General features: G+C 56.7%; 2 protein-coding genes across 8 annotated transcripts in view; one reads left to right on the top strand and one right to left on the bottom strand.

The window, feature by feature from the left end:
- The first annotated feature begins 5,422 nt into the window (after positions 1 to 5,422).
- Positions 5,423 to 18,003, top strand: DUSP14 (dual specificity phosphatase 14). The gene is made up of 3 exons (XM_059865961.1): positions 5,423 to 5,582; positions 14,316 to 14,404; positions 15,758 to 18,003. Exon 3 carries the CDS (start codon positions 15,876 to 15,878, stop codon positions 16,470 to 16,472), a length of 597 nt encoding a protein of 198 aa, XP_059721944.1. The 5' UTR covers positions 5,423 to 5,582; positions 14,316 to 14,404; positions 15,758 to 15,875; the 3' UTR covers positions 16,473 to 18,003.
- Positions 18,004 to 18,957: 954 nt separating this feature from the next.
- The window catches only part of SYNRG (synergin gamma), a 36,612-nt gene continuing 30,516 nt past the window's right edge, over positions 18,958 to 25,053 (bottom strand). For 4 of the 7 annotated variants that reach the window (XM_059866189.1, XM_059866188.1, XM_059866187.1 and 1 more), the window contains 3 exons: positions 23,978 to 24,088; positions 23,416 to 23,451; positions 18,958 to 22,485 (listed from right to left, as the gene is read on the bottom strand). In XM_059866189.1, the coding sequence (XP_059722172.1) occupies positions 22,354 to 22,485; positions 23,416 to 23,451; positions 23,978 to 24,088 (279 nt within the window). In that variant the 3' untranslated portion in view covers positions 18,958 to 22,353. Of the gene's footprint in view, positions 22,486 to 22,697; positions 22,986 to 23,415; positions 23,452 to 23,977; positions 24,089 to 25,053 lie in introns of all 7 variants that reach the window. The other 3 variants (XM_059866190.1, XM_059866186.1, XR_009489198.1) reach the window with 2 other exon arrangements.

Here is a 25,053-nt window from a genome sequence, read left to right on the forward strand (position 1 = left end):
ATATTACTGTTTAAAGAAAAGCAGCAGTAATAAACGACGTGTTGGAGATTAAAGTCCAGAAATGGAGACTGGGGATGCCAAGGGAAAGGCACAACAAGCTGTAAAACCTTGGGAGTGTTTTTCCCACTTGTCTTTTAACAATGAACAGCCAAACTGCCTTTCCTTTGCCCAGCCCTTCAGGTGACTTGCACCCAAAGGCATTAAAGGAGCCGAGGGCACTGGAACCATCCTGGCGTTGGTTTTGGTGGGCTGAGGAACACCAGCCCTTGCTGCACTCCAGACTCACAGCTGGGGGATGCAGATCCTTAATTACAGGTGGACATGGAACATTAAATATGGAACCAGGCTGGAGATGGGCACTTTGGGCTGGTGGGACCTGCAGGATTGGTGACACCAGGGCCGGGGTGACGCGGGGAGGCTGCGGCTGCTCCAGCTTAGTCACAGCGCTGAGGTATGCACGGAATGAGTCTTCCCGGGGCTGTGTTATCCGCCTGTCATTAAAGCATCAGTGCTGGGGGCTTTTTTTGGGACTCACAGCTGCTGTCACCCCAGCAGCAAACGCTGGGCCCGCTGTGACTCAGCCCGGGGGGTGGGGGCTGCCTGGAGCAGATCCCGGGGGCTCCTCCCGCCCCAGCAGCGGCTCCTGCTCCCCACGGAGCAGATAACGCCGATAACAGCGGCACACAAGGAGCCCTAGTTTTAGTGCCTGCTCAAATTCCCATCAGGAGGGGCCTGTGAAACCTAAACCACCTCCTTGGGAGAAAACACCACGCTGGAGTGGCAGCTTTTGAGCTGTGGTTAGAGAAACTCCAGGCTGCCATCCTGGTGAGAAGGGAAAAGGGAAAAAATCCAAACCACTTGGTGATGCCCCATAGTGATCGCTGGCCTTCCAGCAAACTGGCTGGGTGACCTTCCAGGAAAAGCCAGCATGGATTTATTAGTGACTGTGGAGAAAGCACACAAAGTGGCACAGGCAAAGCACATTCCCACAGCCCTCCCTGTGACTGGAGCCCATGGACAGTGCTGGGACTGAGCCCATCAGCAGCACCAGGCACACCAATTCCTGCAGCCCCCAGCCCACTGGGCCTCTTCCCACCTGGCTGCTGTCCAGGGAGCTGAACACACTTCCACAGGGGAACCACGGCCAGGCCACACATCCCAGCTGTGTGCTGTCACACATCCCAGCCGTGTGCTGTCACACCTGGCAGAGCTGGGTTGGGACCATGTGGAACCCAACAAGGCGTAGGAAGAGCATGGGGAGCACAGAGATGGGGTCAAGCAGAGTGGGAGCTGTTGGGCAATGCCTGCCCCACCGCAGGCTCTCCATGGCCACAAGCAAGGATTGTGAGCAGCCTTTGCTCCAGGGAATGCCCCCTGGAATCTCCTGAGCTCTCCATACAATCACCAACATCTCATTTCTTTGCAAAGCCTGTCTGGAAAGTCAACGTTTTATGAACCAGGCGCCAGCACTCCCCATTGGCAGTGAAATGGGAAGGGATGGGAGCTCAGAGCACCTCATGCAGAGCTGGAGGGGCAGGCACTGCCAGAGCACCTCCAGGCCCAGCTGCCAGGGGATGTCTGGGGTCCCTGGGACGGGCCAGCCCAGCTCAGCTGCCCAGGAGGCAGGTGGTGCTGTGCAGGCTGCCATGGGGAGGGAGCAGAGAGTGCCCTGGGGAGGCTGAGCTGCCAGGCCATGTCAGTGCCCCAGCCCCTGCTCCCAGCCCAGCCACAGAGCCCAGCCCCGGGCTGGGGAGAGGGGGTCAGGGCAGGACACGGAGCATCCAGAGCACGGCCCTGGCTCACGTGGCTCCTCAGCTCCTGACTCAGCAGGTGAGCGCCCGATGAAACTCACCCCACCCTCCTGGGACAAACCAGCACCCTGGCACCTCACCCAGGGAGCTGCCAAAACACAGCCCATGCCATGGGGTCCCTGCACTACACAGCAACCCTCTGCCCAGCGAGGGGCCAGTCACTGCAACAAGGGCACCCCAAATGCAACCAACACAGACAAATGGCAGCAGAGCTGCTCCTCCTGACCCTCTAGAGCCCATGGTCACCCACAGCCCATCAGAGGGAAAAATCAGAGGGGGACAGCACTTTCCTGCATGAGGCACCTGGGTGGCTAGGGACAGGCAGGGCAGGGCGCAGGGATTGCCCTGGTGGTGACCAAACTTGTGGCACACATGTGGCTCCCCACAGCCCAACACACCCAGGCTGTGGAAACACCTCCCATTTCACCCACCAGCCCCACAGATCAGAGCACCCTGTGGATTTGGGAAGGGTGACACACCCTCAAGGCCACATCCTGGGAGCCCCTCAGCCAAAACCCTCCTGCCCAGGGAGCTAGGATTGGAACACGCTCCCCTGCTGCTCCTTGTGCCGCTGGAAAGCCAAAGCTGTGCTGTGCCTGCCCTGCTGTGCTTGACATCCCTGAGGAGCTGTGACATCCCTGAGGAGCTGTGACATCCCTGCGGAGCTGTGACATCCCTGCCTCCTCAGCGAGGCCCCTGCTGACCCACATTCAGCCACCAAAGCCCCACGTGGTGACCCAAGCCCGGGCTTTGTTCTCCCCCATAAAGGAGCTGCAGCCCAGCACCCGCTCGGGGATCTGCGTTCCCAGGGCTGGGGGTCCCACAGAGGTCCTGCTGTCCCCCCATGACAGGGCAGAGAGTCAGCAGCTGTCCCAGAAAGCACCCAGTGCCTGACACCTTCCCTGTGCTCAGGAGCAAACCCTCACAGTCCCACCTGCCCCTCAAACATCCATCCTGGACAAAACAGCTCTTGGCAGGAGGGGGCAAGCTCTTGGCTGCTGGGGGCTGCTGTCCTCTTGGCAAGAGGACAGCACTCCCCAGCAGCCCCCAGCCACCCACCGAGTTCCCCAGCTCCTGTGAGTGAGCCCCTGGCCAGGGCTGAGTGTGGGAAGGAGCTGACATTTCATTTTAGCTTTGTTCCCTGCTGTGTCCCTGGGTCAAAGGCCTCCCAGGTTTCCCTCTCTGCATCCTCTGTCCCACACCAAACACACATAAAGCTCCTGGCAGGGCACAGGTTAAAAGGACCAGCATTAGAAACACCTTTGCAGTTGTGTGAGTAGTTAAAAACTGCCCAGGATGAGCAACTGGAGCTGTGCAAGAGCCTTTTCCTCATTCAGTGGTGGTGAGGGGGAATGAGGGGTTTAGATGCTTGCGCAGGGAATCCCACAGGCTGCCACTCAAAACCCATCCTCGGCTCTCCCTGCGCTGCCCGTGGCCAATAAACACCCCCAGGCTTGCCCTGCCGGGGCTCCGAGCCCCCAGCCCGGGGAGCCCAGCTCCGGGGGGCCACCCCGGGGGCTCAGCCGTCTCTCATCATCTCTCAGGCTGTGATCACCCTGCGATCTCCCGGGGATTGTCTCTGCCCCTGAGATGGTGCAGCTCCAAGGAAGGCAGCAGAACTGATGCAACACGGAGGCAAAGCAAACCTCGAGCTTGGAGAGCCAAAACCCTCACATTTTCATTTTTTGGCCTTTTGAGGTTTTCTTAATTTGTCTATTTTTGTTCCTCGCCCACCTCCGCGCGGAGTGTGACGCGAGCCCTCGCTGGAGAGGCAGGGTTTTAAGGGAGAGCTCTGGCTGCTATAAAGCAGCGAGGTTCTTGGAAAAACAGCCTCTGGAGCAATAAACAGATTTGGAGCTGAGGGCTGTGAGGGACGGCTCCATCTGGGCTGCTGAGTCATGAAACCTGCCCGAGCGAGATACCAGCCGAGGGCTCGGGATGGGGGAAGCTTCCTATGAGGGATTTGGGCTATTTCAGTCGGAGCGTGCGACAACAAAACCAGAAAGCGAACAAAAGCGGGCTGGGGTGGCCACGCTTCGCTCCAGCAGCCGCGGGGTTAAGGCAGAGGCTGCCCTCCTCCTCCACCTCCTCCTCCTCCCACCTCCTCCTCCTCTGCCAGTGCCAGCCTGGTCCCGTCCCTGCCATGGTGGTGAGGCACTGGGAGCAGAGCCTTCACCTCAGTCCCACAGCTTGCAGCCGAAGACAAACTCTCTGTCCCCTGTGCTGTGTGGATCCCCTAACCCAGGGCATTCCTTCTTGGGGATCCCCATCCCTCCTTGGGGATCCCCATCCCTCCTTGGGGATCCCATCCCTCCTTGGGGATCCCAGCCCCATGGCAGCTCTCCGCAGGGAGCCGAGCCCACCCTGCCCTGGGCCAGGGTCCAGCCTGGCCCCCAGGAGGGTGCCACAAGAAGCCCTGGGAGACTCAGGACTACCTGACATTGCTTCACTGTGCTCCCAGCATGGGGAGGATTGTGGCTTGGGATGTCCCGAGTCCCAAAAATCAGGTTCCTCTCTCTCTCTCTATCTCAGGGCTGGCCCCCTCCCCAATGAGCACCCATTGAGCCGAGGGATTCTGGCACATCCCCATCCCCAAAGGGACCCCACCTTGTCCCCACGCACGCTGACAGGGTCTCTGCAGGGACATGGCAGGTCCCATCCCTAACAAGGGATGTCATAGATGTTCTGCCACGTCCCCACACGCTGTCCCGTCCTCCCTGGGCCCTGCCACATCCCTGTGCCCACAGCAACCACCTCTCCGTGCCACATCCCTTCACTGACTTCAACACATCCCATCCCCACAGTGATCCCGTCATGTCCCCACTGGGATCCTCATTGTCTCCATCTCCACAGTGATCCCGTCATGTCCCCACCAAAACCCTCACTTGTTTCCATCCCCACAGGGACCCTCACTCGTCCCCTCACAGAGTCACATCCCCACCGGGCCCTGAGTGCCCCACAGGACGCCCCATTTTCCCCTTCCCCACCGGGACCCCGTGTTTTCTCCACAGTGACACTCAGCTGTCCCCATCCCCACAGGGACCCCGTGTTTTCTCCACAGTGACACTCAGCTGTCCCCATCCCCACAGGGACCCCGTGTTTTCTCCACAGTGACACTCAGCTGTCCCCATCCCCACAGAGACCCCGTGTTTTCTCCACAGTGACACTCAGCTGTCCCCATCCCCACAGAGACCCCGTGTTTTCTCCACAGTGACACTCAGCTGTCCCCATCCCCACAGAGACCCCGTGTTTTCTCCACAGTGACACTCAGCTGTCCCCATCCCCACAGGGACCCCGTGTTTTCTCCACAGTGACACTCAGCTGTCCCCATCCCCACAGAGACCCCGTGTTTTCTCCACAGTGACACTCAGCTGTCCCCATCCTTACAGAGACCCTGTGTTTTCTCCACAGTGACACTCAGCTGTCCCCTTCCCCACAGAGACCCCGTGTTTTCTCCACAGTGACACTCAGCTGTCCCCATCCCCACAGAGACCCCGTCATGTTCCCTTTTCCCGTCCCGCTCGCGCAGGCCGCGCGGGCCCGGCGGCGGCGGCGGCGCCTTTAAGCGGGCCGGTCTCCCGGAGCCCCCGCCCGGGGGCCGGGCCGGGCCGCCCCCCGTAGCCTGGTAACGGCGGCTCTGCGGGCGGGGGCGGCCCCGGCAGCCGCGGTCAGGTGGCACCGCCGAGACGGAGCCGGCCGAGCACGATAAAAGTCCCGGCCCGCCGCAGCCACGGCCGCGAGGGAGCGCGGAGCCGCCGCCCGGGAGCCATGGTAGGGACGGGCCGGGCGGGGGGAGCCGGGGCGCTCGGGATGGGGGGCCCCGCCGTTCCCCGCTGTGCTCGCTGTGCCCAGCCCGCCCCGCTCGCTTACGGTGCCTCCGGAGGGGCCCCCGGCGGGCGGGACGGGACGTGGGGAGGTTCCGATCCCCGGCGGGCTCGGCGTGCCGGGGCTGTGCCGTGGGACAGCGGGACGGGGCGGCGGCGGCGCTGCCGGGGCGCCCCAGGAGCGGGACGCGGCAAAGATCGCGGCGGGAGAGCGGGGGGCACCTCCGAGCTGCACCGGAGCAGCCGCGGGCACGGCTCCGGGGGTTCCTCGACGTGGAACCAGCCCCACCACGGGCTGTGCTGTGATAGGGCTCCATCCCCGCATCCTGGCTCAGCACCCACCTCTGGCTCCTGCCCTCGGCACCCCAGCTCAGCATCCATCCCTGGATCCTGCTCTTGCGCTCCTGCTGTGGGCTCCCATCCCTGGCTCCTGCCCTCGCTCCCATCCCTGGCTCCTGCCCTCGCTCCCATCCCTGGCTCCTGCCCTCGCTCCCATCCCTGGCTCCTGCCCTCGCTCCCATCCCTGGCTCCTGCCCTCGCTCCCATCCCTGGCTCCTGCCCTCGCTCCCATCCCTGGCTCCTGCCCTCGCTCCCATCCCTGGCTCCTGCCCTCGCTCCCATCCCTGGCTCCTGCCCTCGCTCCCATCCCTGGCTCCTGCCCTCGCTCCCATCCCTGGCTCCTGCCCTCGCTCCCATCCCTGGCTCCTGCCCTCGCTCCCATCCCTGGCTCCTGCCCTTGCACTCCTGCTCTGGGCATCCATCCCTGGCTCTGCCCATCAGCCTGCTGGAGTGGAGGACCCATCCCCGGCTCCTGCCCTCCACACCCCCGGTTCCCAGGGCATCCCGGTGCCCCCAAGCCCCGGTGGGTGCCTGCAGCTGCCCGGCCTCACATCCAGCCCGGCTGCGTGCACGGCCCTTGACTCAGCTCCGGAGCAGCTCCTTTGAGCAACACCGGTAATCAATGAGTGGCATTTGGCTGTAGGGAGATGGGGCAGGATTCTAACCTGTTCGACTGGGCAGCAAATGAGCCTTTTATTCTGGAGGTTTGAGTGTTGGCAGATGCCTTAATATCATGTTGCAAGTTCAGTTTATCCCTAATGCCCCTGCCTCAGGAATGGTGGAGGATTAGCACTGGCAAAACACTGTTTTCCCTTATGATACACCGGATCAGCTGCCCTTCTCTGGCAGGGAGTGCATTCCTCCCCCAGGCCTCGCTGTAAACCTTGGTGTTTGCTGTGTTCCCGGTGGTTGGGACAGGCTCTGTGGCACTCTGGTTCCCAAGGAATGAGAAGGAAGGATCCCTCATTTGGGGGGCACGTGCTGTTCCCCGCTGGCAGAGAGATCTGATGCCACGACTCGGCTGACGTGACCCTGGTGAACGTCAGGGGAGCAGTAATGCAGCAGGTTTTAATCAATTTGTGCCTGGAAGGTGTGAACGTGCAGCTCTGCCTGTCCTTCCTGCCCCCGAGGGCTCGCCTGGGTCCTGGACAGGGACACAGATCCAGGTTTCCTGCAGGAACAAAGGTGAAATCCCGGGGATTTCATCCGAGCCCTCGCTGCGGGGTCTGCTCTGGGCTCTGGCACTGCTTCCTCGTTGGTCAGGGCAAGATGGAAATTTGCATGGCTTAATTCAATACCTGATCCCAGCTGGAATCTCGGACCTGGAAAGCCAGAGAGCTCATGCTGCTCTAGTGCTAGAAATGTACAGGGTGTGTGGGGAAATCTGCCTGAGCGAGGCTCCCCGGGAGGGAGGAAAGGGATGCAGAGCCACCACAAAAAGGTCTCAGGTCTCTGCTCTGGGAGCCAGAACCAGCTTTGTCCCACGGAACCAGCCACCTGCACGCCTGGGCATGCAGGAAAAGGCTGGAAATGAGGAGTGGGGAAAAGGCACCTGGGCAGGGCAGTGGGGCCTGGGAGCACCATGTGCTGACCCCACCAGAGCCATCTACCACAGGCTGTTCAGAGAAGCCTTCCAGGCTTCCTACCACCGCTGCAGGACTTTCCTTTCAGGGTGGTTTTCCCTAGAAGGGAGGGGTAACACCTCAAACCAGGCACAGGAGCTTCTCCCAGCACCTCCTCTCCAGGTACACAGCACACACACACCCATTTATCTCTCCAAAAAGGACTCTGAGCAGCCATAACATGCTGAGAGGGCTCTGGCGTTCGGAAATAGCTGAGGAATCTCTGAACAGGAGCCCCAGCTCCCTGGATGCTTGGGAATAAAGCCAGGAACTGGGAGGCAAAGGCTCTGCCCACCCTTCCCGGGGCACCTGTGGTGCAGGCAGTGCGTGGGCTCAGCTCACACAGCTACTCTCCTGCTTTAAAAATAGTATAAAATGATAATAATCAGGCAGGCTTGGGGTTCCCAGCAGGAAGGATCAACAGGTGCTGCCACAGTCACCCCTAGGCCAGGTGGGTCAGAGTTCCCAGGCCAGTGAGAATTAATTCTCATTTATTTTCACCATCCCACCCTGCAGTGTGGGGGGGTCTGCAGGTCCCTCCCTTCGGGGGCAGGAATCCTTCATGGAGGAAATGTGAATTTGCACAGCATCCCTGGAAAAGGGAATTCCCCCCAGCTTGGGGTGGCCAGAGGGACCTCCTGGGAACCGAGGGGTGCTGCTCACAGGGGAGGAGGCTCCATGTGTAAACTCCATCTCCCCCAGCTGATTAAAATGGGCCTCTCTTCCTGTTACCCAGCACAGCCCCACGGGTGTGCTCAGAGCTGACCTCATTCCTTCCAGCTGCTGCGGGCACATCCCTCTGCTCCCACCCCTGCCTGGCCTTGGGGAGCCTGGGGAAGGCTGGGCAGCCCCTGCCCAGTGAGAATGCCTCTGGAGGGGAAGGTGCCACCATCAGGTCCATCAGGGTGCCAGCTTTGAGCCCCCCTGGGAAGCCAGGCAGCTGAGAGCACGCAGCAGTTGGCACTGGCCCTGGAAAAGGCCCGGGTGAGGCCAGCACGGAGGCACCGGACCATTTCCAGGACACGTTGCAGTGAATTTGCAGCTGCCTTCAATTTCATGGGCTCTGGGGTGGGCTGGGGCAGAGCCCCACGAGCAGCAGGCACAGCCCTGGGCCTGGCAGGGTCACACACGAGCAAACACACCAGGTCCCTGTGTTTTGTTCTGCTAACAGGGAAGAGATTGTGTCCCTCCTGTCAGCTGTGACTGCGCAGGGCACGGCTCTGGAAAAAACAAGGCTCCATCTTGCAGCACCCCGGGAGCCAGAGCCAGGCGTGGGTCTGCTCCCTGAATGTGCCCCCCCTGCTCTCCATCCACATCCCCGGGGTCACACTTGGACTCAGGGAGCAGGGGATGGAGCTTTCCTAAACTCCCACCTGCAATCCAGATGCCATCAGCTGGCGCTGGGATAATCTGTGGTGCTCCAGAAGAGGCGGTGTCGCCTCTCGGGGCTGGAAAACAGCCCTCAGTGCTCAGCCCAGTAAGGAACTGATGCTGCACACAACTGTCGGAGCCTTTTGTGCCTCCTCACAGCTTGGTTCTGGATTTTAAAGCATTTCACGTGCCTCCCAGGAGTTCTGAAGCAGGATGCAGGTGGCCACGCCGCTGCCCTGTGCTGGGGGAGCCCCGTGCCCCCGCTGCGCTCTCCCAGCCAGCAGCACACGGAGCCCGTGGCTCTGAAAGCACAGACGTGGCGTTTCAAAGAAAGATGGTTTGTTTTTCTTGCATCAAATCCTCTCGCTGCTTGCCGAGGGAGGCTTGTCCTCAGAGCAGAGCGAGGGTTTATAAACACCAGCATGCCCCAGGTTGTGCCCACTGCCCGTGTCGCGCCGTCCCTGTGGCCAGAGGTTTGGCTGGCAGCTGGCAGGATTCAGCTGGAGAGGGAGCAGTGCCTGTTCCTGCTGTGGAGGGGCTGGCTGCACGGCAGGATCCCAGCAGGGTGGCCATGGGCAGCACCACTGTCACAGGAGTTGGTGGCAGCAGGAGTGCAGAGGCTGCTGAGCTGCTGCCCTGCCTGGCAGCCTGGGACCCTGCCCATGGTGCCAAGTGGCATCCTCAGATGAGTCCTTGCAAAAACCTCACCGCCCGTTTTTCCTGCTGGGAGCATGGCAGTCAGGGAGTGATTTTGGCTGGCAGAACACTCAGACACTGCTCAGCTGGGCGCTTTGGGCTGGGTTGGAGTCACCACCCCTGAGCCTGGTGCCAGCCCTAGGCTCGGTGCTGCCATGTGGGAGCAGGGCCTGGCTGTGGAGCGAGGGTGGCTCATCCTCAGCAGAGGCAGGAGGCAGTGGGTGAGCCTTGCCAAGCCCTGGGACACAGGAGTGTCAGCTGTCACCCCTCTGAAGGCAGCAGGCTGGGGTTGCCAGCAGGCTGGGACAGGCTCCTGAGGGACTGCCAGCCCTGCAGCTCGGGGAGCTGCCTTGGCTCTGGGAGCAGCCTGCATTCCAGGCACGGGGGGCAGGCAGGACTCTGTGCTTGCAGACCAACCTGCTTGTTCTGGGGTCGTTGAGCTTCCCAGGAGAGCCCTGGACTGGTTGCAGGGTGTCTTGTTGTGCGTTTTGGGCACGATTCCCCTTTTTGTGGATCCTCTGGGAAGTTACTGGTGTGTTCTGGCAAGCACAGGGACCCAGCTGTGCTGGGAGCTGCACAAGCAGCCAGGCCTGCTCAGAGCTCCGGGCAGACAGATTATTATCTTGATTTAACATCTGACAGCTCCCATCCTGCTCCGAGAGGCCAGCCCAGGCTGCCAGCAGAATCAGTCGGGGGTTGGTCGCAGCATCCTCTGTCTCAGCCCAGATCACCCCGCCTGCTCCCCTTCCTTCTTTCCCATTCCAAACCCGAGCCGCTCGACCTTTCCATCGTGAGGATGTGCTGATGGCTCTGACCCACACGAGAGGAGCCTGTAATGGCTCCAGGAGCACAACCAAGGGCAGGAGAGCAGAGCCAAGGGCTGGGAAGAGGAGCCGGCGGTTCCCACTCGTTCTCTCCCCTCCCGGCTCTGCTTTGGGCTCCCTTGGACTCAGCACAAGCAAGCCCTGACCCCAGAATGGCTGCAGTTTGTGCTGTCTGCTGAAATTTATTTGAAATGCCACTCTCCAGGACCATTTCTGAAGCAATTTGCTGTTCAGCCTGGCTGGGAAGAGCCCTGAGCAGGCTCGTTCATTCAGCGCCTGCGATATTGACTCTTCTCTTTACTGCAGGATTAGAGAGCATTTGTCATCTCCAAAATGAATAACTTTTCCTCTCCTGGGAGGGGGGAGAAGCCTTGCCTCAGTACTGACATTTTGCACACCCAGCCCAGAAATCTTCTCCAAATCCCAGATGATGATCTGGGAATTAAACCAGAGACTTCAGTATCTCTCTTCCTTGAGCAGAGCAGGGCCCACCCTGCACTAAACCCACTCTCCAGAGGGAGAGAGGCCTGGGGAGCTCTCACCTGTCCAGGTACCAGCCCCTGGTTGTGTTCCTGCCACACAACCCAACAGAAACTCAAGTGCCCCAGGGACAAGCCACAGCCTCAGCTCTCAAGACAGAGGAGCTGCATTGAAAAACAAACAAACAAAAAAACCCTTAAAAATCAGAGCAAACCACCCGGCAGCACCAGAATAAGAAGGAAGAAGCTCAGACTTGCCAACTCATTGTCTAGAGCCCGACCAGTTCTCCCTCCTGTCCTGGAGATCACAGCACTCAACTCACAAACTCACCCTGTTTGTCATTTGAGCTTCCAGAGGTGTTTTCAAGTCTTTCTCAGGAGGTCCAGGAGCCAGCAATGCTTTCCCGTGGGAATTTCAGCCTTTGTTAACAGGACTGCCTTCCCAGGAATGAAAGCAAGAGAAACAAACTCCAGCTGTTGCAAGATTTGGAGGAGCAGAGCCACGAGCGTTGCCGGCAGCAATCTTTCCAAGGGGCTGCACCACCAAAACACCAAGCACGGCACCGGCATTGCTGCATTGCTTTGGAAATCCTCTTACCTGCAAAGGAGCTGCTCTGGGGCCAGGAGATCCAGCCCAGGTGGGATACAGCCAGCTTTCCATGGGAGCAGCTAGCTGGGCTAGGCACCTGCTCCTCCTCCTGAGACCGGGGAAGCACGAAGCTCAGCCTGGGGTGCAGCAGGAGGTACACCTGAGAGCTGGAGATCTGGGTGCAGGATGAGATCCAGGTGGATGGGGCTGGAGAAGTGTCCCCTCGCCATAAACCCGAGGATGGCGCTGGCCAGGAGCGCTGGGAAAGGACCTGGAGGCTTTGAAGAGCAGAGTGTTCTCCAGGCTGTAATTAGCCACTGGCTTCCCCCACCCCTGATTATGCAGAGGAGGGAAATGGCAGAACCCACCAGTCTGCCGGGGAGGGAGGAGGCTGCTCCAGTCCTGCCCCTGCCACCCCAGGGACCCCCTGCCACCCCAGGGTCCCAGCTCTCCCTCTGGGCACTGTCTGGGCTCTGCACGTGGGCAAGACCAAGGCAGTCTGGAAAGGGATTTGCTGTGGGTCAGGGCTGCTGCAAGATTAATTAATTCATTAACTGGAGCCAGCCCAGAAAAAGGAGGATGTGATGGCAGGAACACCTGGATGCTACCAGCCCTGTGTTCTCCTCAAGGACCATCTGCACCCTCTGGGGATGTCAGGCCTTTGCAGGAAACCCCAGTGACATTCCAGCTCCTTTGGAGGGCACTTCCAGTGCTGCTTTAGGGACAGTCCTGGCTCCAGCACCCCGGGCACCAGCTTTGGGCTGCTGTGACTGCCCAGCCTATGCCAGCACTCAGAAACCCCAACCAAGGAGCAGTAGGAGAAGAGGTGGGGTTTTTATTTCCCATGAGGTGCTGCACCCTGGCTGTACCTGGCAGTGCAGAGGCTGAAGGGGCAGCCGGTGCCCCTTGCTGTGCCCTGCCAGGAGCCTCTTGTGCCATCAGCCTTCCCAGGCACAGCCACGCCGGGCTGTGTGAGTGCTTTGTTCCATCTTCAGCGATTTTCTCCTTTTTTTTTCCTGCACTCGGCAACGGCTGGGAAGAGGCTTTTCATTCCTTTTCTCTTGGTCTGCCCCAGCACAATGAGGGGAATGGCTGCGTGAAGAGCGGCGGTGTTGGATTACCGGGGGTGCGGTGGATACCGCGGCTGTGCTGGGAAAGGCAGAGGGGCTCTCCTGGAGCACAGCAGGGCACTCGGGGCAGGAGGGATGCGGGGTGCAGCCCTGGGGACAGAGGGGCTCTCCTGGAGCACAGCAGGGCACTCTGGATGGGCAGGAGGGATGCGGGGTGCAGCCCTGGGGACAGAGGGGCTCTCCTGGAGCACAGCAGGGCACTCGGGGCTGGAGGGATGCGGGGTGCAGCCCTGGGGACAGAGGGGCTCTCCTGGAGCACAGCAGGGCACTCGGGGCAGGAGGGATGCGGGGTGCAGCCCTGGGGACAGAGGGGCTCTCCTGGAGCACTGCAGGGCTCTCAGGGCAGGAGGGATGCGGGGTGCAGCCCTGGGGACAGGTGAAGGCTCACACCTGCGAGCCTGGAGGAGTCGGAGCTGCTGCCAGCCCAGCCCCTTCCATTCCCAGCTCCCCGTACGGCAGCAGCTGCTCAGCCGGGTGTGTGTGGGCAGCAGCGTGGCTCTGTCACATGCCTGAGCCAGCGCGTCGCAGCCGGTGGCACCGCAGCCAGCTCCGCTGCACGGGAGGGACGCGGCGCCAGCCCCGCTGTGCCCAGCGCCGGGCACGGCCAGGCACAGCAGCCTTATCTCTCGCTGCAATAATGAGATTCTCCTCCAAATATCCCGTCCTCCTGCCTGAGAGGTGCTCTGGCTCGGGGGAGAGCCGTGTCGGCCATTCCGAGCCCCGGGGATGTCGTGTGTGTGTGCCTGGGATGCAACAGGTTGGACAGAGCGGCTGTGGCTGCTCCTGGGTCCCTGGGGGTGTCCAGGGCCAGGCTGGATGGGGCTTGGAGCACCTGGGATGGGATGGGATGGGATGGGATGGGATGGGATGGGATGGGATGGGATGGGATGGGATGGGATGGGATGGGATGGGATGGGATGAGCAGGTGTTTGCCGCTGGCCTGGCAGCCCCAGTTTGCAGAGCCAGCCCAGCCTGTCACATGCAAATCCCTGGATAAGTTCCTGCCTGCAAACAGGAACCACTTTATGGAAAGCAGCAGAGCCCTTCCCAAACTGCTCCAGCTCCCCCGGGAGCAGCTGGAGGCTCTGCCTTGCTCAGAGCTGGTTTGGGGTGGCTCTGCCCTCATCCAGCAGCATTTCCCAGGGGATTCACCTCCACTCTGGGGGCTTCTGGGGAAGGAAGGGGATGTTGGGAAGGGGTTGTTGGCCCCATCCTCAGCTTTTGGGGAGCACAGTGTTGTGGCTCTGGCGTCAGCTCTGCCCCTTCCCATTCATCGGAACAGGGGGTCCCCAGTGGGTGGCTTGGGCACCATCAGAAGGACACAGACCTGCCCCACCTGTCTGGGCCTGGGCAGATGCTAAAGGAGACATTAGAGTAAATCAATTACTTAAATGACTTAATTTTTTTTGAGCCATGACTTCTGTGCCAGCCTCAGATTCCTCAGGGCTCACCGTGATTCTGAGTGCCATGTTGGCAGGAATTGGTGACATTGTGGTGTTGGCAGCAAGTGCCACCCTGAGTCCTCATCTCTCTGTGGGGAAGCCGTGGTCCTCCCTCCCAGTTCTTGGACACCCCCTAATCAGTGTCCAGCACAGATCCCAGTACAATCCCTGCTCTTTTGTCTCCCCAGCTCAGCGTTGGACACACTCCCTGAGCCACCCCAGCCCCAGAGCTCCGCGGTGCCGCTCCGTCACTTAGAGCAGGACTTTGTCACCAACTGTAAGTGCCCAAATCCTTTGCACTGCCAGTAAGAGCTGCTTGAGAGCAGGGATTTCCCCTGCTCAAAGAACTTTATTCCTTTGAAAAAACACACCTTTCCTTGCTGCTCCAGCTGGGTGGCTGCAGTGGGGGGAAGCTGAGCACTCGTAGCTGCAGCAAAAGCCTTGTTGGGGCAGGAACTTTTGCAGCTTTAGTCCACAGCTTCAGGAGCTGCTCAGGTAGCTGCCAGCAGGGAAGAGCCATGGAGGAGGCCACATTTTGCTCATTAAGTTTCTGTACCACAGAGCCAAAAATCCACTGGCAGCACCACCAGCCACTGCTGGGACCAGCTGGTGCTTCCCAGAGCATGACATGAGGGCAGGCAGCTGAGGGCTGGGGGAGCCACAGCCCTTTAAAGGACCCTCTTAACATAATTAGGAATTTCTGGAGGGATAGATCCTCTCCCCAAAGCCCTGAGCATCCCCCATAGTCCCCTCAGCTCTGCCAGTGCCACCAGGGTGGGCTCAGAGGTACCTGGGCAGGGACTCCCCAGCCTGCACAGACTGGAGCCTGTCCCGTGCCCTTCTCCAAACAGAGAACACACTGACTGGCAAATTATTGATACTCCAGGGCTCATCCCCTTGCCTGCAGCTTCTCCCTGGCTTTGGAGGTGCCCCAAAGGAGCAGGGGGAGTCAGAGCAGGGACCCTCCTGGCCCGTGTGGCTCTCAGGGGCAATCCCAGGCCTTGCCAAGCATTAGTCAGGCATTAAAGCAGGACAAGAGCCTCCCCTGTCCCAGGCTCTGCTCCTGGGTTTTACTCCCAGTTTCTGACATAACCAGGTCACTCTTTCCACACTTCCCCTGCCTCTGTGAGAGCCGATGACTGATGGGGATGGACGTGACTCACCGCCTTTCCTAATGAGCGACTTTCCTCTGTTTATGTGCTTTGGCGGGGCCTTTCCTACACCTAAAAAGGAGAAGGGTGGCACTGGGGAGAGGGCAGCGTGCTGGAAATTGCTGGCATCTGCTGTTCCTCACCATCCCTTTGAACCGTGGCCAGCTGTGAAGCTGCTGTGTTTAAGCATGGAAAAGGTGTAGCTCATCTTCCACGTGCTGGTCTGGGTGAGATGCTGTCCGGGCCCACAGGTAAACCCTTGGCGAGTAATTGGACTTAATTAGGCTGAAGATTTTTTTTTGTTACTATCTGTCCAGGCAGCGCCTGGGGGACTGCAGTAATGAGCACTGTGAGCCCAGCCCCACATTCCCCACGGAGCCTTGCCAGGCCACAGCAGGACGAGCTGGGCTTTCCTGTTCCCTGGCACAGACACGGGTCAGGGACAGCTCCCCGCTCACGGCCTCACTTGTGTTTTGCAGTGACTAAGCAGCGGGAGCTCTCGCTGTCCTGCCGCCACCAGGCCAGACAATCCCTCCCTTGGCTGCAGATCCCCTTGGCTCTCTTCCCATAATGGAAGCCTGAGTGCCAGGATCCTCCATGACCTCCAGAAGCCACAACTCCCTGCCGAGAACCCTGATGGCTCCGCGCATGCTCTCGGAAGGCGCCCTGGGGGGCATCGCCCAGATCACGCCCTCGCTGTACCTGAGCCGGGGCAGCGTGGCCTCCAACCGGCACCTGCTGCTGTCCCGGGGCATCACCTGCATCATCAACGCCACCATCGAGATCCCCAACTTCAACTGGCCCCAGTTTGAGTACGTCAAAGTGCCTTTGGCCGACATGCCCAACGCGCCCATCTCGCTGTACTTCGACAGCGTGGCCGACAAGATCCAGAGCGTGGCGCGGAAGCACGGGGCCGCGCTGGTGCACTGCGCCGCCGGCGTCAGCAGGTCGGCCACGCTCTGCATCGCCTTCCTCATGAAGTACCACAAGGTCTCCCTCTTCGAGGCCTACAGCTGGGTGAAGGCGCGGCGCCCCGTGATCCGGCCCAACGTGGGCTTCTGGAGGCAGCTGATAGACTACGAGAGGAAGCTCTTTGGGAAGACCACGGTTAAAATGGTACAGACGCCCTACGGCATCATCCCGGACGTTTACGAGAGAGAGAGGAGACCCCTGATGCCTTACTGGGGAATTTAATGGGACTGCAGATGGGAAGCAGACTGGAGATGTTCCCTTCTCCTTCTACAGCCAACTTTGGTTCTCTACCACACAGCAGAACCTCAATTCTCACCTCGCTAACCTGCAAGGCCAACGATTCCCTTCAAAGCATTTTTCTCTATGGGGATTTCCCATCTGCATCTCTGATTTAGTAAAACCAGGTCTCATTATAAGTTGATTCCTTCCATAAAGCCTCCATCTTTTTTTCCTTTTTTTAGTCAGTTTATTAGGATCCTCCAGGGAAGGGCCTAAGAGGCATTGGGCAGAGTGGATGGCCCAAATACGCTTCCTGCCACAGTAGTAGCCTGGATATTTTGTTATAGCTTGTTTGCTTCCTTGCAAAACCCTGTAGTGGCTCGGGAGCAGCACTAGCGAGGCCCTGCTCCACAGCAGCAGGTTTTCCAAGCACCAGGGAGGCAGGAGTACAGGGGCTGTGGTGCTGGTGCTGGTGTTTTCTTTAACATCCGTAGTGACTCTCAGTATATAGTGTTTGAGATCTTTAGTCAGCTCTTAATCGTATTCAAAGTTAGGGGGGAAAAAGGGAAAAAACAAACAAACCAACAAAAAGATTGAATCAGCCCGTGTCGGCCACAAGTAAAATAAAAATTGAGCAATTCAAATCAAATAAATACAAGATCCTTTTTCACTCATTCCATGCCAGGGCCATAGCCCTGGAATACACTTCAACCACTGGAAAATGCTGGTGTGTTTTGTGGGTGGGAAGTTGACAGATCTTGTCCAGATGTGGCTCAAGGCAGAAGCAGGAGGGCTGAAGCCGCTGGGCAGCCAAAGAGACGCTCAGGAATGTGTGCATGGCCCTGCCCGGGCTGGGGCTGTGTGCCAGCATCCAGCCCACCTGGGAGGGGTGAATCCCCTGGGAGGGGTCAGTCCCCTCAGTTCCTGGGCTGGGGCTGTGTGCCAGCATCCAGCAGCCAGCAGGCAGCCCACCCTGGGAGGGGTCAGTCCCCTGGGAGGGGTCAGTCCCCTCAGTTCCTGGGCTGGGGCTGTGTGCCAGCATCCAGCAGCCAGCAGGCAGCCCACCCTGGGAGGGGTGAATCCCCTGGGAGGGGTCAGTCCCCTCAGTTCCTGGGCTGGGGCTGTGTGCCAGCAGCCAGCAGCCAGCCCAGCCCCTGGGCTCCCCAGCTCCAGCTCCCCTCAGGACCTGCCTTAGCCCACTCCTGCCTCTCTCCATTCCGTCCTCAAGGTTATGCTGCATTCCAGGGCTGCTCTTCTCTGTCCCCAGGGTGGTGACAGAGGCCTGGCCTCGCTCGGAGTGTGCCAGGAGTGACTCCAGCCCAGCCCTTCCCTGGAGAAGCCTTCCAGACTCCAGGGGCAGGGACTGGTTCCTTGGAGTGAGACTGGAGCCCGGGAGAGCCCCTGGTGCCCTGAGAAGGCCCCAGGGAGTTTCTGTTGCCTCTGGAGGAGGAGCAGGCAGAGTGCTGCCATCGCTGTCTGATTTCAATGAGATTCTATACTTGTAAAAAACAAATCAATAAAGATTAAACCAGAACATGTGTCGGTTTCCTGTTCCAAACTGTGCTAGTGGAGCTCCAGCAGCAGCCTAAGGCCCAGCAGTGCCTTTAAACAGCTGAAGGATGCTTTCTCCTGCTTTTCCCAATGAGTTCTGCCCCACTGAAGTAAAGGTGAGTTTGCCATCAGCTGCTCCCAGCTCAGGTTCCGTGGCTGGATCCCACTTCCAGTGGCAGGCAGACACAGAGACTCATCTTCCAAATTTATCAGAGTTAAACTTCAGCCAGGGAAATGGTAAGTGAGGAGCTAGAGAGTGAAAATCAAGATTAATCACTGGTCTGGAGACGTTCCAACACATGACATTTGAAAGGGAAAAAAATGCTAAAAACTGAAATCTGCTCACAAAATTAAACTTTACCTAAAAATGGGCAAAGTAGGGTTTAACAGCATTTCTGGTATAAAAAAAGGAAGGTTAAAAAGTCTCCATTTGGAATTATTCTTTAGACTTTATGCACACACTGCCCAAGGAGTGAGGGGAGAGATGCTGATGTTCAGCCAAAGGCTGGCTTTAAACACAAGGGAAAGTTAGACCTATAAAAAGTGAAATTGCCTAATAAAACACATGAGAAAACAATTCACCTGAAATCCCCATTCATGGTTATATTACAGCCTTAGTGCTTGTGGGGATTTCACTGCAAAAGCTCCTCTTGTATTCACTAGAGCAAAAGATTTCACACAAGTGTTTTCCCCCTCAAAATCCAGTTATTTCTCCATTCTCAAATCTACAGAAGCCAAAGAAAAGAGAGCCCTGGTTTAGCTTGGATTGCTCTGAGCACACCCCTCCTCCTGCTCCCCGCTGGCTTTTCCAAGTGGATCTAAATTGTCTGAAAAATATTTTATATCTTCCAGTATTTGGTGAGACACCTTCCCCATCCCAGCCCCAGAGCAGGTTTCACCTCCATTATGATATAAATATTTCAGCTTCCCAGGCTGGTCAGATATGAAACGAGCTTTTTATTGAACACCAGGTTTGAATCTCAACACAGGATTTATAAATCATTGCAGGAATTAAGGGAGTAAACAAGGTACTAAAGTCAATTAATAACACTTATTCTCACTGGATTTAAAATATCAGCAGCAACTCCAGCACAGCACAAACCCAAACAGCTCCAACTAATAATCACAAAACCACTTCTGGAAGAAAAATAACATTTGCCCAGAGGGCAGGAGAAGAATCACAATAGAAAGAGAAGTTTTCTGATTGCTCTCCTTCATAAAATTATGACATTCCTATTTTAACACTGAGAACTGGAATTAAATACAGGTGCAGAATTAAAAGTAAACCCAAAGCAGCAGTTTGTACAATAGCAGCTTTTATTGGGAAGGCAGGTTTTGTTTCAAGTTTGTGACTCCTGGTGCAGCTGCCAGGACTCAGAGCAGTCCATGGGTGTCCAGGAGCTCCTGCTCTGCCTGGGGCTGAGCCTCACCCTCACCCCACTGCAGGAGTCTCAGGGGAGGAGCTGCTCCCACCAAAGCCAGGAGCAGCTGCTGGCAGGGAGGAAAAGGCTTGGAATGAATGGTGAGAGCAGGAGGTGACAATGCCAGGGCACAGGTGACATCCCGGGGGCTGCAGGGACTCACGGCCAAACACCAGGAGGGAGGGGCAGGGGAGAGGCTGGAGCAGCCCCCAGCAGCAGGGGGAGGCTGCCAGGGCAGGGGAGCACCAGGAACACAGCGGGGCTGAGCCATAAATACATTAAATAACCGAGCAAATAAATCCTCAGAACTGCAAATGTACACCGAGAGACAGAAACCCCACTTCCCACAGGTCACGCCAAGGCAGCCCCTTTTATCTATGTAAAACAATGAAGAAAACCTCATTTCTCTTCTGCAGTGAGAGAATCCATGCAGGAAAAGGAGTTACAGGTCTGGAACTGGGCAGGAGCAGAGGGAAGGCAGCGTGCCCTGCAGCAGAGGCAGCGGGGGAAGGTGGGCTGTGACGATCCTGTCACCTTGGATACAGCTTGGAAGGACACTGGGCTTTGGCTGGCAACAACATCCGAGGATGCTGAATGCTCCAGTGAGTCATTGGAATGGCTGGGAGCTGCAGCTGATCCTTCTGTGTGTGCCTTCACCCAGGGCATCTCCAGGCACAGCCTCCCTGAGTGCCCACGGCTGAAGGCCCACAAGGACAGGGATGGTGCCTGCTCCTCTCCCTGCTGTGGGAGCAGCAGTGTCACCCTGCAGTGAGCTCTGCTGCAGCTGGAATTGTAAATGTCCATCCCTTTTCTTATGGGCCAAAGGACAGGCTGGCTGCAGCTCAGAGAGGGGCTGACCTGGTAACAGGTACAGAAAAACCAGCATGGAAATGCTCCTGTGACAATGCAGCTGGTGCTTTAAATTTCACACCATGGCCTCTTATTTGGGGCATTTTCTTTCAATTAAGGGGGAAAAATTCCTCTCTAGCAAAGTGTTGGGGAGCTGTGGTGGCTGACAGTAAACTCCCTTTTCCCAACACTGCATCCCCTCAGCACCAGCCTCTCCCAGGGGCTCCCTGTCCCCAGGCTCCTGAGGGAACACTGGTGAGGGGCACAGCAGCCTCACTGTGCTGGAAAACAAGGGCTGTGGACACATGCTGTGCTGCTGGAGCTCCTTCCCACCTCATAAATGACAGGGAGAGAAGCAAGGAGTTGTCTTCCTGCTTTTTTGGAAATTGCTGGGCAGGATGTGGGAAGCAGAGCACGGGAAATCTGCCTCTGGATCAGCTGGAGCTGCAGGCTTTATTTCATGAATGAGCTAATTTGAGGCAGCAAGGAGATTTATTGTAATTGGTGTAAGGAAGGAGCCAGACACCTCTGAGCCAAGATTCTTTCATTTGGGCTAATTAATAGTTTCGTGTAACTAAGCCTGTTTGTTTTTTAAATACAAAGCATCGTTTTCCTCATTGTAATTTCTGTTTCAGCAAATAACCACAGGTCAGTGTCAGGTACTTGTAATGGGGGCAGGATTAACTTGGAGAAGCTGGAGGAAAGGAACAGATGTGAGAGACTAAGCCAAAGAATCAAGGAGAAAGTGGCACCCTATGGATTTACACCCCACTTCATTCCCTGCAGCCCTAGACAGGGTCGTGGGATGTCTCTTGTGACACCACGAGGCTCCCCCAGGTTTAAAATCCTGCACCCAGCACTCCACTGCCTGCACTGTCCTCTGCATACTGGATCTGAAGGAGGAACCAGGTCCTTTAGATGCACAGGTAACATTTAGTGAGAGTCTGTGACACAAAGCTGTCCAGAGAGGCACCTACAAAAGCCACAAAGCAGCAGGGACACAATGCCTGCTTCAAACACAGCTTGCTGAGACCACCAAATTCCAGGGTTAATTGCCTTTGGCTGCTCAATCCCACTCCCTGCTGCAGGAGCCAGGGCCACCTCGTGCTGCCAGCTCTGAGTCACAGGAACACGTTGCTACAGGTAGCAGCAGACTGCAGGCTAGCACACAGCCACCCCATCCCATCCCAGCCCATCAGGAACAGCATCTCCACAGCCAAAAAAGGGAAAGATTCTCCACAGCAGCAGATGTGCTGCATCAGCAGAGTCCAGCTTTCAGCAGTGCTGCAGCCACACAGCTCCCAAAAGGTCAGCAGAGACAAAACCCTGCCTGGAGCTCAGGACAAATCCAGGGAAGTTTATCTGTATTTACAACAAAGACTGTGAGTTTTAAACTCCAGCTGCCTGCACTACAGAACCCACACAGCACAGGGAAAATCACAGCAGATTTCCAGTCCTCACCTTCCAGCACCAACCAGTTCTGCATCCAGCACAACTTCCAGCACAGAGCAGTGGAAGCACAAACACCCAGCAGCTTCTCCTCCTGAGTCAATAATTCATTCTGCCTGGATGCTGCTGTGACTCATGTGCTGTGATATCACAGCAGCAAATACTTAAAGAACATCAAGGTCTGTGTCCCAAAAACGTTAAGGAAAAGATTTGCTTGCAAATACAGACTTCAAGTATTTAAGTGGTTGTTTCTATGCAAATCAGCCCAGCACTCCAGGGTCTCAGGGAAGCTCCATGCTGGCCTCTCCCAGGCACAGCTTTATGCACATGGTTCCCAGGCTGCTTTTGCACAGGATAACGTTTTCATCTTCAGAAAAACTGAAATGCCACTCTGGTTTTTTTGCCATACTATATATTATCCAGTTATTCCTGAAACCTTGGCCATCACAAGTGAATTCTTCACCATCTGTAACAGGGGCTTTGATCCATTGATTTTTGGACCAAAAATCAACCCCAAAGGTTTCAGACCCTGGCCCCAGCTGCAGCCTCCAGCAGAGCAGTTACCCCAGGTCCTGCAGGATGAGACCAAGGCTCCACCTGCAGTGCAGCAGCTCTCAGAGCAGGTCTGGCAGGATGAGACCTGGGGGTTTGGGCTCCACGCAGTTGATCCAGAAGTTGGCACAGCTGGCGTGGTACTGGTGCCCTCCATATGCCAGCTTGAAGTTATCTGTCTCTGAATTGAAGGCCTGCAAGAAGAATTGAAACAAGTGGGACAGTCTGATCCCCTCCAGGGTCTAAACCTAGAGTGGGAAACAGCCCAGGGCTCTCCCCTGAGCACTGCACCCCATCAACTCCATCTGATTTCAGTTGCAGGAGGACAAAACCTTCAGTCATCACACCTGAGCCAGCCTCCACCTGCAGGAGGGAGCCCTGGCCCGAGCCCTGGCAGCTAACTCACCTTGTTCCCTGCACCTTCTGCCTCTGTTCCACCTCCCTACTGAAGGAAAAGCTTGTCCTGCTTGCCAGCAGACAGCTCCTGCATTTATTTCCCTGGCTCCAGCCTGGCTGTGGGTTAGGCAGGTGCAATTCTTGCTATTAGTGTTATTTCAGGTTGAATTTCATCCACTTCCTCCTGTTAATTGAAGCTGCTTTACAACAGGAGCCTCTGAGAGTGTGAAGCCATGAACAGGCTGAAACCACCTCGCTGTTTGTTGCTAGGAGATATTTTCCAATGCCTCACAGCTCCCTATTAAAAAAAAAAAAATATCCCAGCCCTGCTCTCCACACCCTGGATTTCCTGCAGAGATTTCTAAAAGTGCCACTGCCTGCCAGACAAAGCCAGAAGTCAATATTTCCAGCACCAAGCCCCTGCAATCCCCCCTCTCTGGCTACAGACACCCAGGCAGCACACAGTCAGGAGTCAGGGATTTTCTAGCACACGACAGAAGGAGCACAAGCCCAAGAGCTGGGCACGAGGCACAGGCATGCAGACACACAGGGCAGGCTCTGGAGCAGGTGAGTTGATCAGATCAAGGGTTAACGGCCACAAAAGACGACTGGAGAAGAGGATTAATGATTGGTACAACTGAGATGACAGCTGAGAGCCCAGCAGCAGCTCAGCCTTCCACACTCAAGAAGAATGAGTCTAGAAAGAATGTTTTTTTACAGGTTCATACTTTTTTGGGAAGTTCTTCCACAGGTTTCTCTTCTTTCTGAAATAATGTTGAAACCAAAAAAAGTCAGGAAAAGTGCCTCTAGGTTTAACTGCTTGGCACAGCTCTGCACATGTCCTGGGAGGCCCTCCCAGCTCTGCTCATGGCAACAGGGAGCCATTTCATGAAGAAAAGTCATTAAAAGGTTTTTATTTGTTAAAAAATACATATCTTTTTTAAAATCTTAGTATGCCAGTTTCTTGCCCATCAAACTCAGCCCTTTCTCCACAGCTGTGTCACACCAAAGCCCAAGGAACTCTGGACATTCCATTATAGGATTTTACTAAGACCCATCCACAGGTCAGAGTCTACAAAATACAACCAGGAAAATTTTTTCCAATGCACCCATCCCTGGCAGTGCCCAAGGCCAGGCTGGACAGCCTGGGGCAGTGGGAGGTGTCCCTGCCCATGGCAGGGGGTGGCACTGGATGGGCTTTAGGGTCCCTTCCAACCCAAACCAGCCTGGGGTTCTACAGATGGAGGCCCAGCTGTAAATTCAGGAGGAGTCCCAGCAGCACACACTTACTTTGCTTCTGGAATCCACGTTCAGGAGACACACTCCACAGGCAAGGTCCTGGGCATTCTTAATCCCTGGGCGCAGCATACAAGAAGAGAAATCCAGGGAGTTTTCATCTGGCTAAAGAGAGCACACAGGAACTTTGAGGCATTTTCTGAGAAAGTTTCAGACATCACAATAAAAATGAGTGAGCACCAAGGGCCAGCGTGTCACGTGGCACGGCAGGGTGACAGCCATCAGAGCTGTCAGGATGGACCTGCCACCTCCCCCTGCACCAATTCATAACACTCACAGTCTTCAAAAAGGCCTCAACTGCAAAGGAAGGAATTCTTGAGCTGCACATTCCCCCATGCAAAGGGGAAGGAGCACTGGGAGCTGGGGGAAGGCAAACAGGGCACCTGCAGGTGTTTGTGCAGCTGTGGGGAGGCAGCTCTCCCACAGCCCTGGGGAGCTGGCTGCAGCAGGGTTCACTGTCCTGGACTCCCTGGTACTGCCTCAGCAAAAAAGGGCACCAGGTTTTCTCTTTTGGGGTTTGTTTTGAACCTACAATATGGCAGAGCAGTACAAAATGGGATATTCAGGTTAACCACCCCATGGAATTCAGGCCACCAGCCACACACAGGCTCAGCTTAAAGACAGGCAAAGGGTGGGAGAATAAACCTGTAAACAATAAATTAATGTGGTCACTTTCCCAGTACTTATCCTCCCATTTCAGCCACAGGATGAATGATCAATTAAAACACAGCACAAAGATGATGTAAAACTGTTCAAATTTTGCATTGAAATAGTGATGCAAATAAAAGCAACGACTAGAAATGCAAGAAGCTTAAAAAATGTTGTGATCCCAAGCCATGTGTGTCTTAATCCACACTGTGGGTCTGCTGCTCACACTGCCCTGCTGAATGGCTGGAGAGGAACTGGAATCCTGAAAAAAAACCCTTTAATCTCTGAGTAGATCCATCCAGTTAATAAAGGCACTCTAATATTTATTTACCAAATGCAAGAGTGAAGCAAATGAGAAGGTCATCCTGCAATTTGCTGTGAAAAACCACAGGGCTGTGCATAAAATTACCTTGTAACAAAAT

Source organism: Haemorhous mexicanus, chromosome 22 (assembly GCF_027477595.1).
Source record: "Haemorhous mexicanus isolate bHaeMex1 chromosome 22, bHaeMex1.pri, whole genome shotgun sequence".
NCBI lineage: Eukaryota > Metazoa > Chordata > Aves > Passeriformes > Fringillidae > Haemorhous > Haemorhous mexicanus.